Consider the following 12,509-nt stretch of genomic DNA (forward strand, 5'->3'; position numbering starts at 1 on the left):
TACCTCCAGATCATATGAAATGATAATGACCTCTAACAATTTTATTATCCTACTTTAATCAATCCAATTACTGAGCCCAAGGTCACGTAACCACGTGCCTCTCTGGTCTGTGACACCAAGCTGCTCTCCTAATTTACCCTCCTCCATCAAATCAAAAGCTGAGACCACCATCTTTGCTTTATTTATCCAGATTTATGTAGCCAAAATGCATTATCTTGCTCGCATTCCTCATCGACCGATGCTCGGTTTTCTCATCAAAGATTATCTTCCGAGATCTAGAAAGAGGCTACCCTGCTTCAATTACAACATCCGCCATAATCTGTCACGAGTAATATCTACGAATTCAGCATCACCTTATGAGCACTTCTTCCGCCAAACAAGTGGCCGCTGGCTATGGGATGAAGAGAGCCAGCAGCGCGAGCGATTCCTAGTTTTCAATGTGCAGGAGCTCAAGCGCATTGCAGCCGAAAGCGTTGAGGCGCAATCCTGTGTGTCCATAACCAAATTCGCTGAAGGCGGTTACAACAAGGTGTTCCGACTAGTCATGGACAATGGTTCTGTTGTCATTGCACGTATTCCAAATCCGAACGCTGATCCTGCCTATAAACGACTGCTTCTGAAGTCGCAACTATGGATTTTGTGGGATTTTTCTATTGATATTACAAAGGGATGTTGACTAACGTATTTTTTTTATCTAGGCTAGAGCGGTACTGAACATACCCGTTCCAAAAGTTTTTGCTTGGAGCGCATCAGCAAACAATCCTGTAGAAGCCGAGTATATTATAATGGAGGAGGCACCAGGAACAAAGCTGGAGGACGTCTGGGCCGGCAAAACAATTTTTGAGAAAACGGAGATTGTTGATGGCTTAGTAGAAATTGAGAAGAAGCTACTTTCAGCGTCTTTCAAAAAGTATGTATTCCCTGGGGGAAATGGTGTCCAAAAATAGTACTAATATTTGATTAGGTATGGCAATATTTACTTCGCAAACGATTCTTTCCCAGGATGTGAAGCAGCTGAGATTGTGGGTGATATCCCTGCAGAATTAAAGAGACTCGTGGCAGAGCGTTTTGTCATCGGACCAGTTGTTGATAGGGATTTTTGGAATGGAAGACGTGCGTCGATGGACATTGACCGAGGTCCTTGTAAATTCAATCCTTTTGAACTTAAATATAACTACACTTTCTTATGCCAATATGTAGGGAAAACTCCACAGGATTACCTAACAGCGATAGCTAATCGGGAGATAGCTTGGATAAGTAGCTTTGCTGTTCCAAGAGCGCCAAAAGATGTATTGATATCATCTAAGGCTCAGAATTCGCCCACTTCTCACATCTCACTCTACAAAATGTTCTTAAGTACTATACCATACCTCTTTCCCGAAAAGAAAAGGCTTTACTGCTCTACTCTTTGGCATTGGGATATCCATTCCGCAAATCTCTTCGTGGAAGGCAATCGAATCACTAGTCTCATCGACTGGCAGGATACATGGGCTGGCCCTTTATTCCTACAATTCCGGAATCCAAAACTCGTGCATTATAATGGCGAGGTGCTACTAAAACTCCCAGAGGACTATGAAAGCCTCGAACAGGGCGATGAAAAAACTCGTACGAGAAAGCAAGTTGAAAAGTCTATTATCCTGTACACTTACGAAACGGAAACCGATAAAAATAATCCATTGCTCAGCGAGATTCTACGCATACATCATGGCCTAACAAGGAGAGAAACAGTAAAGTTTGCCTCGAACACTTGGGATGGGGATATTATACCTTTTCGACAATGTCTTATTCGGATCGAACGTTTGGTCTCCCCCTCGTTCTATTATGTTTGGAATTATTGACATGCAAAATACACAGGCATTGGGACGAATTAGGCTTCAATACTCCTTGTCCAATACACTTCACAGAAGAGGAACTGCAGGCTCACTGTAGAGACTGTGAGGGTTGGGACGAGCGAGCAGATTTCTGGGATTCATTAGCTGGGTTTGTGAGTCGTGATGGATGGACTTCCAATGAGACATACGACGAGGCGCTTGAGATGTTTGGTGGGATTAGAAAGGAAGGATTGAAAAGTCTTACTGGAACGGAGCGCGCAGATTTTGAGGCGCAAACAAGATGGGCCGAAAGAAAGGTTAATCAGATTGTTAGGCTAGGATAAGAAGGTTCGAAAAAATGGTTTTCTTTTGCTTTTGCACAGAGAGTGCTGAGGCTTTTGGGTTGCTTCTTCTACATGCTGGAGCTTGGCTTCATCAGGAAATGCCTCCTATCAAAAGCTGTATTCACGGTGCTATCGTTTTGCGGGTAATTAAGTAACATTCTACTCACTAAGAACCGTCAAATACGGGAGCGTCTCGATCGCCTAGGCACACTATTCGATGTCTCCATGTCTGAACACTTTGGTCTCCTCGATTATGTATGTGACCTCCCGCCCGCTCCAGTATAGGCATGGATGCAGAAGATGTTCAAATAATTACTAGAATATATTAAAACACCCACCAACCTCGGAGTGGAATGATTGACGGACCTTCGTAATGCTCTCTCTCATGTTCAGTCATCGCGCTTATACCAGCTCGCAGGTTCTCTTTCTGCAGTAGCATTTTCCTCTTTCTCTTCCACAAATGTCGATCTTCCCCTGCACTCATCATATGGCAATGTGCGGCCCTTCACGACACGGCTTTTGTCGCCGCGTCGGAATTAATTAAACTTTAGGTAAAATGCTGTCAATACCGACGGTTACTTACGTTTGATCTTGATAGATCAATTCACAAATTATGGATTAGATAGTTTGTTGCACATGGCAGCCCCTCGACAGATTCAATGTACACACATAGAAGAGTGCCGAGATTAGATGTAGGCTAAAATACGTTGATAGAATTCGCAAGTTGTTCCCCTCCTCTTTTTTGTTCTATGGCATATCTCCAGATCCTAGCCAAATTCAAAAATTTAGGTTGCCATTGTCAGTGGATCTACCCTTGTAACGATATTTCCAATGCGAACACGATGAATATGTGATCCAGTGTCTGCTCCCAAAATTCAGGTAAGATATAGTTGATATTTTCACTTGTGGTATTCTTGTAAAATTTCACCGAAATCTATCATATCCATTCTTCGTCCCTATGGGATAGACATTAAAGATAAGGGTGACATGATAATTAGATGAGGAATGGATAACCTCAGAATATAAAGAAAAATTAATTGTTAATATAACGACCTATCAACACATTTTATTAATCCTAAGTAATAGTTCTCAGTAAGCACTTAGGTAGGATATGGAATGGAGGAATGTAAATATGTAAGTTTTGATATTGACTTTATTTTATCTATCTCATCTAGATACTGTCTAGAATAAATGATCTTTATTCCCAAAGAAGCTTAGCGTGCTTAGTTCGTTAACCGCAAACTCGTTTAGCTGACCTTGTTCGGTGTTTTGGATGTTTCGCTTAGATTGGACCGCTCTCAGATCATTCAAGAGCTTCATATTTCACTAATAACTTAGTTATCATCTCTATTTAATCTGTGCATTCACTAGCTCTATATAAAACTGTCTCCGTCTGCTATGGCAACTTAAGCCAAGGTTCGAAAGTTCAAAATTCCCTGCCTTTTAATTCGTGGTTAGAATTCTTTTGGATTAGGAGCCGCCACTGTCTAATGCACTTGGCATCCTTCTACCATGCCACTTTTAATCATCCTTCCCTTTCGGAGTAAAAAAATATGAGTATGCATTATTTGGGTCGATATATTGACAATTGGGCATTTATGGTCTTGAGCGAGTGGTTTAAAATCAATATACAAGGATATTTCTCGTAAGACACTGAACCGAGACTTACCTATACACGGGGTCAATGTCACACATAAAAATGGGTAAATTTGCTAGCCACTTTTCATTGTATCAGCGATACTCTAAAATCATGACGATATGGAGGGAAATTTACTCACATATGCATTTCCTTCATCCCGTCTCGCAGAGTCGGATAATTAATACTCCATGTCACAGCCCGAGTCATTGGACATTCGAGGTTGAAGAGAGACTGTGGAAACATCAATAGAGCTTTGACTTGGAGACAGATAATATTCCTCTGTCTTTTTTGAAGGTTTAGATTCTAGAGTGGAGAATTGAGATACTGCCAATGATCTATATTTTTATCTCTGCTTATTTATATGGAAATGAATATGAGAAGATAAGTGATATAGGTGAGTAAATGAGTAAATGAATAAAAGCGAGTAAATGAATAAAAGCTAGTGAATGAATGTGAAAAAAATTAAAAACTGAGTAAAGTTGATGACTCCTATTATATTCTACTCTCTCCAATGTTGATACCACAACACCAATTATTACACTCAATAGCCCATGAATTATGCAAACATATAAAACCATCTCTCTAATGGTGACTAACTCACAGCTAACCCCATCGCTTAGAACCTACACCCCGACCCTCTTCAATTAGGCGGACTCAACTTAGGCAATCTCAACCTCCCACCCTTCTCCTTCCCAGGCGCTCCCCAAACTTTCTCCAAAACCACTCTACTTCTCTCCTCTCTTATTTCCCTCTTCTTCCTCATCTGCAACCACACCGTTCCAGGCATCAACAACAAACTAACCAGCACCCAACCAATCAAGACTCCAAAATTTAGCCTCAAAGTATTTTTCGTGCCGTAAATAATTGCTCGCGCACCCATAATATCATGTCTCAGCGGCCACACAATACCCCACTTGTAAAAATTGCTGAGAATTTCCGTGGGATAGAAGCCCGTGGTGACATTTGAGATGACCCAGAAGACGAAGAAAACAGGCGTGAAAGGCATGCCGAGGAGGTTGTTTATGTTTTCAATGGTGAGGCCGAAGGCCATCATGGAGATCCAGGAAAGCATCCAGTAGAGAACATAGCCGGCTGAACCAAAGTGAAGAGAGAATGGTATGTGCCACATGCATGAGAGGGTTAGATAGAACAGGGATAAAAAGAAGTAAACGAATGGGAGGACGGCTATGCGGTAGATGTAGTAGGTTCTCATGGGTATTGTTCCCATGATTGTATCGCTAAGTTTGTCGAACATGAGAACTGAAAGAAAAGAAACGATTATAAGATCTAGAATTTGGGGTCAGCAAAATGTTTCTTTCTTTTCGGTGTGGAGAATTGTGTAAGTTGTGCTAAAGTTACATACAGATTGTTCCAATCTCAGTGGCAGCTTCAGCTGTCTAAAAATCAAATGCAAAGTTAGTGTTGAAATTCAAGGTTAGAAGAATTGAAGGGAAAGAATAACGAACTGATGGTGTGGCTGGCGCCATATTAAAGACTGTAAATCCTGCTGCAACAGGATTTTGAGCCTGTCTCTGCAATGCGGTCACATCTGACCCATTAATTCCCTGCAGCAAACTGCTCTGTTTCTGTTTCGTAAATTCAAGCACAAACTTGTTTAAAAAATCTAGTAATTTAGGATATACCGCTTGTGCAATAACTAGTGCATTCCTAGATTCCTCGTAGAAAACCGATATCGCCTGATTTGGATCATACGGTTCATCCCCTACTTCATAGGCATGATTCATGGCTTTTGTAGCATTCTCCATTACTACAACTGCCATCCAAAACTTCTGGTCGTGCAAAGCTGCTCGGACATTCTCCACATTACCATACATGGTATCTCCATCTTGGTTCACAAATCCTAGCGAATGATGGTAATCTTTGGCTCGTGCCGCAGTCGTCATGTCTTGGAGATATCTTCCGACCTCTGAATGATCAAAATCAATCACCGCGATGGTTAATACTGGTATGTTGTATTGAATTGAATGATCACCGCCCCAATATATAGACATTGTACCCATGATCGTGGTGACTAACAGCACACAAAATACCACGAACATCTTAATCCATAGTTTCCTATTCTCAGCAAGGTGGGGTGACAAAGGTCCGGGTAATGGATATTTGATTATATTCCGATATTGACTTCGACGACTTCCTGTGAGAGATTCTTCATCGGACTGAGGATCTCGACCCTTAGTTGAAGACCTAATGGTGCTTCCCGGGTACCGTCGCCCAGTGGGTAGCATACCCAAAGACCATCCTGAAGGAATAGTTGGTTCCTCTTCTCTTGCTTTTCCCTTATCAACAGTATCATCTGTTTCGTTTCCTAGTGCCAAAGAATCCGCCGAAATATAAAAGGTTGAATAGGGTGGCATCCTGCTTCTGGAGAGGCGAAATGGACTCTTAGAATCGAGCCGGGAGCGTGGAGGAATTTGAAAAGGCATCTTGACTTTCAATTTATTCTTTTTCTACAATTCAGCTCGATCTTCCATCAAATCCGATTCGATTTACAAGCGAGTAGAGTCAGCCTATAAGATGTTTCTGCTTCAATGCTCTGTAATCATACTGCAAGTAAACATCCGCTCAAAAGCATCGCTGACAGGACAGTTCGTGTACCTCGAGCTTCAGCAAAACAACTTAGACCATGCGGCGATCTTCTTTACATATATCCAGTTTGAGATTGGAATATGCAGAAGCCAAGCAGGCAGGATCAAGTATCTCAGCCCGCATTAACAAATCAAACACGTCCATAAATAAGTAGACACGACCAGCCGAAGCCTGTTTTACATCTTATCGCGTGATGAATATCGTATAATATTAGAGTATATCAAGCCTCTTGATGCATATCGTCGGTACGGCTGATTATAACATTTCCGCCATTTCTGCCATTTTGTGCCAATTGTGTAACGATGCAAACGGGAAGGATTTAACCTACTTCCCAACTGGGTTTCATCAGCACTTTGGTGTGGGCAGAACCTCAAAAAGGCGAATTCTAAAAAAGCATCCCCAACTCAGAACTATCTTTGCGGCAGCATTTTCAAATTTCCAAGAATCATTTGAGCTCATCAAATTCTTAATATTCATTCAGGAGTTTCGTAATTGTCACTTATCCCCGAGGTGCGGAGGTCCGTAGCGCATCAACATGTCAACGTGCTGACGCCACTTCACGAAATAATGTCAGCTTCCGCCAGCAGACCATATTACTTTCAGCCCCTTCATATCTGATCCGATATAAGTGGGAAATTGATGATGCTATTCATACAATCTGACTGCATTTTTTGTTCCGTCTATGCCGATTTTCCCGATCAGGCGGGTAGTTTTGGGCTATATCCTGAATTTCTCAGAGGAAGTCAAAACACAATTTCTCATGTTGTTCTCTGAAGGTAGTTTTTGAAACCATCGCACCTGGGAGAATACACAATTCATGTAGAGTATATATTGATATGAAAGTCTTCATTTTTTGATATTGTATCGCAAAAGACTCATTTACATCGTATCATAGACTTCAACGCATGACAAGTAGAAGGAGTTTCAAATAAACGGAGTTTCAACGGCCCAGACTGTTCATTGGATGATAGTATCAACGATGACTCAGCCTTTCGGGAATTGGCGTAAAGACGGAAGGAGACAAACGAGATGGCTGAAGAGATGTATTTGCATGGTGATATATGTATGTTCGCCGAAGTCGGTCTCGCGTATCGTGAATTTCAATGTTGATATACACTGAAGGATGTAGAATTCCGTACTCCATTCTCTAGAAAACTGGTATTAGCACTACAAAATACTTGTACGTATAGCTTTGCCTTTATTTGACAAAGAACAAGTACCTTGGACATTCCGCTCATTGGCCTGCCGCACTGTCAAGGTTAAAACACCATTGAATATTATGAGATATCCTTTTGGATCAAAAACTGAAGTCCTGTTTATAATGAAAACGCTCGAATTAGCAATAAGCTGTATGTTTGTCTAAATAGACGACGTTGAAGGATCATTAATAGCATACGTATAGAAGACCGTTGGAAAAAACGGCAACACAATCCCGTAGTCAATTCTCATACCCCTGGACTTTTGGGTCCTCCGGGAAGTCCTCAACATCCTTTCCCATGCCGCACTTACAGATCGATGATATCCAAAGGTCACTAGGTAGACGTTCTTGAGCGTTCCTATACGCACATGACGCATTCCGTTTCCAATCTTGAAGGCATGACTCTACAGCCGCACACATGATTTACTTCCACATATGTAATCGAGGCAAAGAAGCTGCAGGCACATCTACTTATAGATGATAAGTAGATCCTAGGTTTCACATATGTAAAATCTAAAACGGTCTAACTACTAAAACGCTAAAGAACTTGTTTCACGGTTATGACGAAGCCCGCTGGTTATTAAGAGCAACTTGCCAAGGGGGGTACTATTTCTGACAGCTCCTTCTATGCCGATGGCGATGATATTGTTTATATCCAGATAGATAAACATTAGCCCCTCCAGTCTATAATTCACTCAAAATAGAGTTGTGAGAAAGCCATAATTGTGTTCTACTCACCGCGAATTACGTGTTTCTTTTGAGAGCTGCATATTTGCTAGAGCACAGATTGAGGCTACCTTGAACTAATTGCCTTTCCCTCGGGAGTAAACACAGACTAATATGAGATAGAGTCTGAATTTCCGGTTCCTGATCACGACGAATAATGATTGAGAAGGGATACGGATCGTAGCCACCAGACTCCTGAGCGGTCGCCAAGTGATATGGAAATAACACAAATTTTTATAATCGTTTATCCAAGCTCTCAACGTAAGCTCAAGCTATCTAGATGAATAATGATTGCATGAGCATTCAGATTCAGCGAAGACCGGGTGTTTATTCCGTCAATGATTACATGAGCTGTGCTGGTTTAGAATACTTCATCTGCAAGTTTCCACTGTAGACCCTTAGAGAATACACCCTCATAGGCTGTTCGTAAGAAATCTTCTGATTAATTGCAAAAGACTAATGAGACTACTCGTAAGCCTTGAGCTTGAGTAGCTATATGGCATCTACTCTCAATACTCGACAATCCTCACTACTCATAAACGTAAGATTTTCAATATTCACATACGGGACCCATTTTCGACGATGTATATAAATATATCGATATCAAAGCATAATTTTACAAACCCACCTATCTTAACTGTGATAACCGCCGTATTTCGACACGATTAAAATCAAGGAAAACAGTCTTCACTTCATATGATACCAATCACCACAAAGTCCATCCCACTATTCTGTATCGATTCCCCCTGATTAGTACATCATCTCTGCAAAATTTTTACTCGTAAGTCCTAGTATATCTCTCTCTCTATATATACATTATATCCCAAGACATCAGCGAATATAAAAACTATCCAAGTAACTCCAAACAACAACAGCAGACACATCAACGCTATAACAAACACTCATCTATCCATCCATCCATCCATCAAAAGCGCATCTCAATAATCCTAGGCTCTACCAAAGATATCTAGAAAATCTAGAATAAAGTCTCGGTTTATTATAATAACATCAAACTTGACTCTCTCGAACATAAAAGAACATTTTACAATTGCAAGTATGAATCCTCAATAATTATATGGAGGTGTGTAAAAGAAATGCATTAGCACTATACTTCGTACAGGAATAACGATATATCAGAACAATGATTCTATAGAAACAAGCAAGAATCAAAGATGTGATTTTTGATTGGCTAGATTCGGTATAGAGTATACTTCCTTCCTTTCTTCCTTGTACTCATATATATACAAGTAAATACATTCTCCAATTAATTATTAATATCTTCAGATATAAACGAAATACAATAAACTCTAATATCTTCATCTTCATCTTCATCTTCATATCACACAATCATATCACATAATCATATAATTTCCAAACCTCACCTCCGTACACACTAACCCACGAAATCATCCCTCACCAGATATGTACGCCTAAATCTCCGCAGCAACCCATCCATCCATTCATCCATTCTTTTCATTCATTCCTCTTCTCCTCCAAATATAAGATAATCCAAAGCTATATATAATAGGGGAGATACTACACGAAGATAAGATAATTATTTATCCATCTTTATCCAACTCCCTGTACATATAAAAAAAAGCCCACGGAATATTTCTTTTAACATTAAATTAGAAAGCGCTGTTAAAAAGCTGGTCGACACTGCATTCTCGTCTAAACCAAGGAAATGGATATCTTGTGGATAATAGTGAGTGTGTTGCAAATTCTAATAATTGCACTATGCTTTTGAGTTTCATACCCTTACAATTTAACTACACTATATATAGCAAAGGGATTCTCGGGGTTCATTTCCCCAGAATGTAGCTACTGCCATCATCCTCTCAACAATCTAACCATCTACATTCCAGCACCCTTCTTCTAATAACTCTCCACGGCACTCCTCCCCTCATCCGGCATATCCATCACCCAACCTTTCGGCCTCTCCCTCCCCCTAACAATCATCCCATAAACCGCCGTTTCGACCTTCTCCACACAGGTCCTCATAACCTCCATCTTCTTCTCCACATCCCTCCCCAACCCCACATTCCCACACCTCGTCGTATCCATCTCTTCAAACCTCATCCTGATATCCCTCAAATCCGCCAGAATGGTTCTCTCTTCTCTCCCCGGCAATCCCCCATCCGTCGCCATCCTCGTAATAGCAAATCTCATCATCTCGCCTACCAGATCAAAAATCCCGAGAACATAGTCATCACCCGTAAGATTTACCGCGTCAGGTAAAGAAGCCTGGGCAGTCGAGAGAGGAATTAAAGTTTGTTCGGTGAGGTAGTGAGAAAATGATACAGCTTCCATGTATTCTTGAATACCACCTGAAATCTGTCTTTGATAACGCCAAGAATTGACACCCGTGAGATCAGGTGATATACTGGTGAAGAGATCATGGATTGTAGCGAGTTTCTCTGAAGTTTCCTTAGCTATTCTCTGTGGAAGAGGTTGTTGAAGTTTTTGCACTCTGCATATGTAATTAGCATGATTTTTTAATATAGGAAAAAGTTTTTGAGATTCAAAAAATCATCCCAGACCAATCCATCCATCCATAACCTTACCTCTGCAATGCAAAAATTCTATCAAATAATTAGCTCAATACCTGCACAACATCCTCAAACCCCCAGGAAGAAAGCCCCTACATTTTCTTACTTCCCGCCGTAATATCTCTTCCGGCTTTAATAATTCTCTCTCTCCGATCATGATGTTCATCCAACTCTGCTCTGAAACCCTCAAACATCGGCATGAAGGGACTTAAAGAAGCTCCCGACTTCTCCTCTGTCTCCTCTACCTTCCTCTCGGATTTCTCCTTGGAAGTACCATCGTGTTGTCGTTTAATGCCTGGCATATTTTCGCTTTGATATTGGCGTGTTTCTTGCATGGTGAGAAGAGACCCTGCACTTGACTTGTGCAGATTTGTGAGGCGCGATGGATAGTGGGGATGGATGGTGAGGTAAGCAGACGGGGTATTTTTTGTGAGAGGGAGTGTGTCTAGCTCGAATAGTGGGGTAAGATTATCATATAAACACGTGCGGACCTCAACATGGAAAAGACACTCGAGATTTAGATCTAGACTTCACAAGAAGGTGACGAAACTCGAGACAATTTGATTAGTTGCCATGATTTCAATCATCATATGAGTCCCAAAAACCCACTCACAAAAAAACAAGACCCAACGGGTCATCCCTCTCTAAAAACCATGGCCCTCTCAACCAGCACCCTCTTCACCCTCGCCATCATCCTCCGCATAATCCTCTTCACCTACGGTCTCTACCAAGATCTACACTCCCCCCTAAAATACACCGACATAGACTACCACGTCTTCACCTCAGCCTCCCATTACACCTCTCAATCACACTCTCCATACACACGAGAAACCTACCGATACACGCCTCTTCTCGCATGGCTGCTCCTCCCCACCACATTCACCCCCGCGTTTATATTTTTCCACTTTGGGAAAATCTTTTTTGCATTCTGTGATATAGTCGCGGGGTATTTACTCCATGTGATACTTATGGGGCGAGGAATGGATGCCGGGCGAGCGGGCAAGTATGCTGCGATTTGGTTGTTGAATCCGATGGTTGCGGCGATTAGTACGCGGGGAAGTAGTGAGGGGATCTTGGGGGTTTTGGTGTTGGGGTTGTTGTGGGCGGTGTTGGAGAGACGTGTTGGGTTTGCGGGGTTTTTGTTAGGGTTAGGGGTGCATTTTAAGATTTATCCGGTGGTTTATGGGGTTAGTATTGTTTGGTTTTTGGATCGAGAGACTATGGGGGGTTTGAAGAGCAGAAAAGTTTCTGGGAAAGGAAAGAAGGTGATAAAGGAGGGAGGTGAGAAAAGCAGTGAGGATGTTTGGGGAAAGATCACGGGATTCATAAATAGTGAGAGGATTGTATTGGTGACGACTAGTTTGATGACATTTATGAGTCTCAACGCTCTTATGTATTACATGTAGGAAACCCCACTTTCCCTTCCTCCCATTAATATCTAACCCAAACCCACAGCTACGGATACCCCTTCCTCCAACACACATACCTACACCACGTAACACGAATCGACCACCGACACAATTTCTCCCCCTACAACACACTCCTCTATCTCCGCTCGGCCGTTCCATCCCCCACGCCCCTAGCCCTAGAGTCCCTAACCTTCATCCCGCAACTCCTACTCTCGCTCCTCCTGAT

At 41.7% G+C, this 12,509-nt stretch overlaps 5 protein-coding genes across 5 annotated transcripts; 2 read left to right on the forward strand and 3 right to left on the reverse strand.

Annotated features, from left to right (window-relative positions):
• Positions 1 to 205: 205 nt before the first annotated feature.
• On the forward strand, positions 206 to 2,155 carry SS1G_04694 (hypothetical protein; the record flags this gene model as incomplete). The annotated part of the gene is made up of 5 exons (XM_001594836.1): positions 206 to 639; positions 704 to 910; positions 965 to 1,113; positions 1,249 to 1,639; positions 1,855 to 2,155. 5 exons carry the CDS (start codon positions 206 to 208, stop codon positions 2,153 to 2,155), a joined length of 1,482 nt encoding a protein of 493 aa, XP_001594886.1.
• Positions 2,156 to 4,434: 2,279 nt separating this feature from the next.
• On the reverse strand, positions 4,435 to 6,238 carry SS1G_04695 (hypothetical protein; the record flags this gene model as incomplete). Its single annotated transcript, XM_001594837.1, has 4 exons — positions 4,435 to 5,081; positions 5,158 to 5,191; positions 5,261 to 5,721; positions 6,043 to 6,238. The coding sequence occupies 4 exons, from the start codon at positions 6,236 to 6,238 to the stop codon at positions 4,435 to 4,437; spliced, it is 1,338 nt and encodes a 445-aa protein (XP_001594887.1).
• A 1,330-nt stretch (positions 6,239 to 7,568) lies between these two features.
• SS1G_04696 (predicted protein) lies at positions 7,569 to 8,019 on the reverse strand (the record flags this gene model as incomplete). The annotated part of the gene is made up of 2 exons (XM_001594838.1): positions 7,569 to 7,713; positions 7,853 to 8,019. 2 exons carry the CDS (start codon positions 8,017 to 8,019, stop codon positions 7,569 to 7,571), a joined length of 312 nt encoding a protein of 103 aa, XP_001594888.1.
• A 2,181-nt stretch (positions 8,020 to 10,200) lies between these two features.
• SS1G_04697 (hypothetical protein) lies at positions 10,201 to 11,209 on the reverse strand (the record flags this gene model as incomplete). The annotated part of the gene is made up of 2 exons (XM_001594839.1): positions 10,201 to 10,795; positions 10,971 to 11,209. 2 exons carry the CDS (start codon positions 11,207 to 11,209, stop codon positions 10,201 to 10,203), a joined length of 834 nt encoding a protein of 277 aa, XP_001594889.1.
• A 318-nt stretch (positions 11,210 to 11,527) lies between these two features.
• On the forward strand, positions 11,528 to 12,280 carry SS1G_04698 (hypothetical protein; the record flags this gene model as incomplete). The annotated part of the gene is made up of 1 exon (XM_001594840.1): positions 11,528 to 12,280. The coding sequence occupies one exon, from the start codon at positions 11,528 to 11,530 to the stop codon at positions 12,278 to 12,280; it is 753 nt and encodes a 250-aa protein (XP_001594890.1).
• Positions 12,281 to 12,509: the final 229 nt, after the last annotated feature.

The sequence above is a fragment of the Sclerotinia sclerotiorum genome, genomic scaffold (genome assembly GCF_000146945.2).
Source record: "Sclerotinia sclerotiorum 1980 UF-70 scaffold_5 genomic scaffold, whole genome shotgun sequence".
Classification (NCBI taxonomy): domain Eukaryota; kingdom Fungi; phylum Ascomycota; class Leotiomycetes; order Helotiales; family Sclerotiniaceae; genus Sclerotinia; species Sclerotinia sclerotiorum.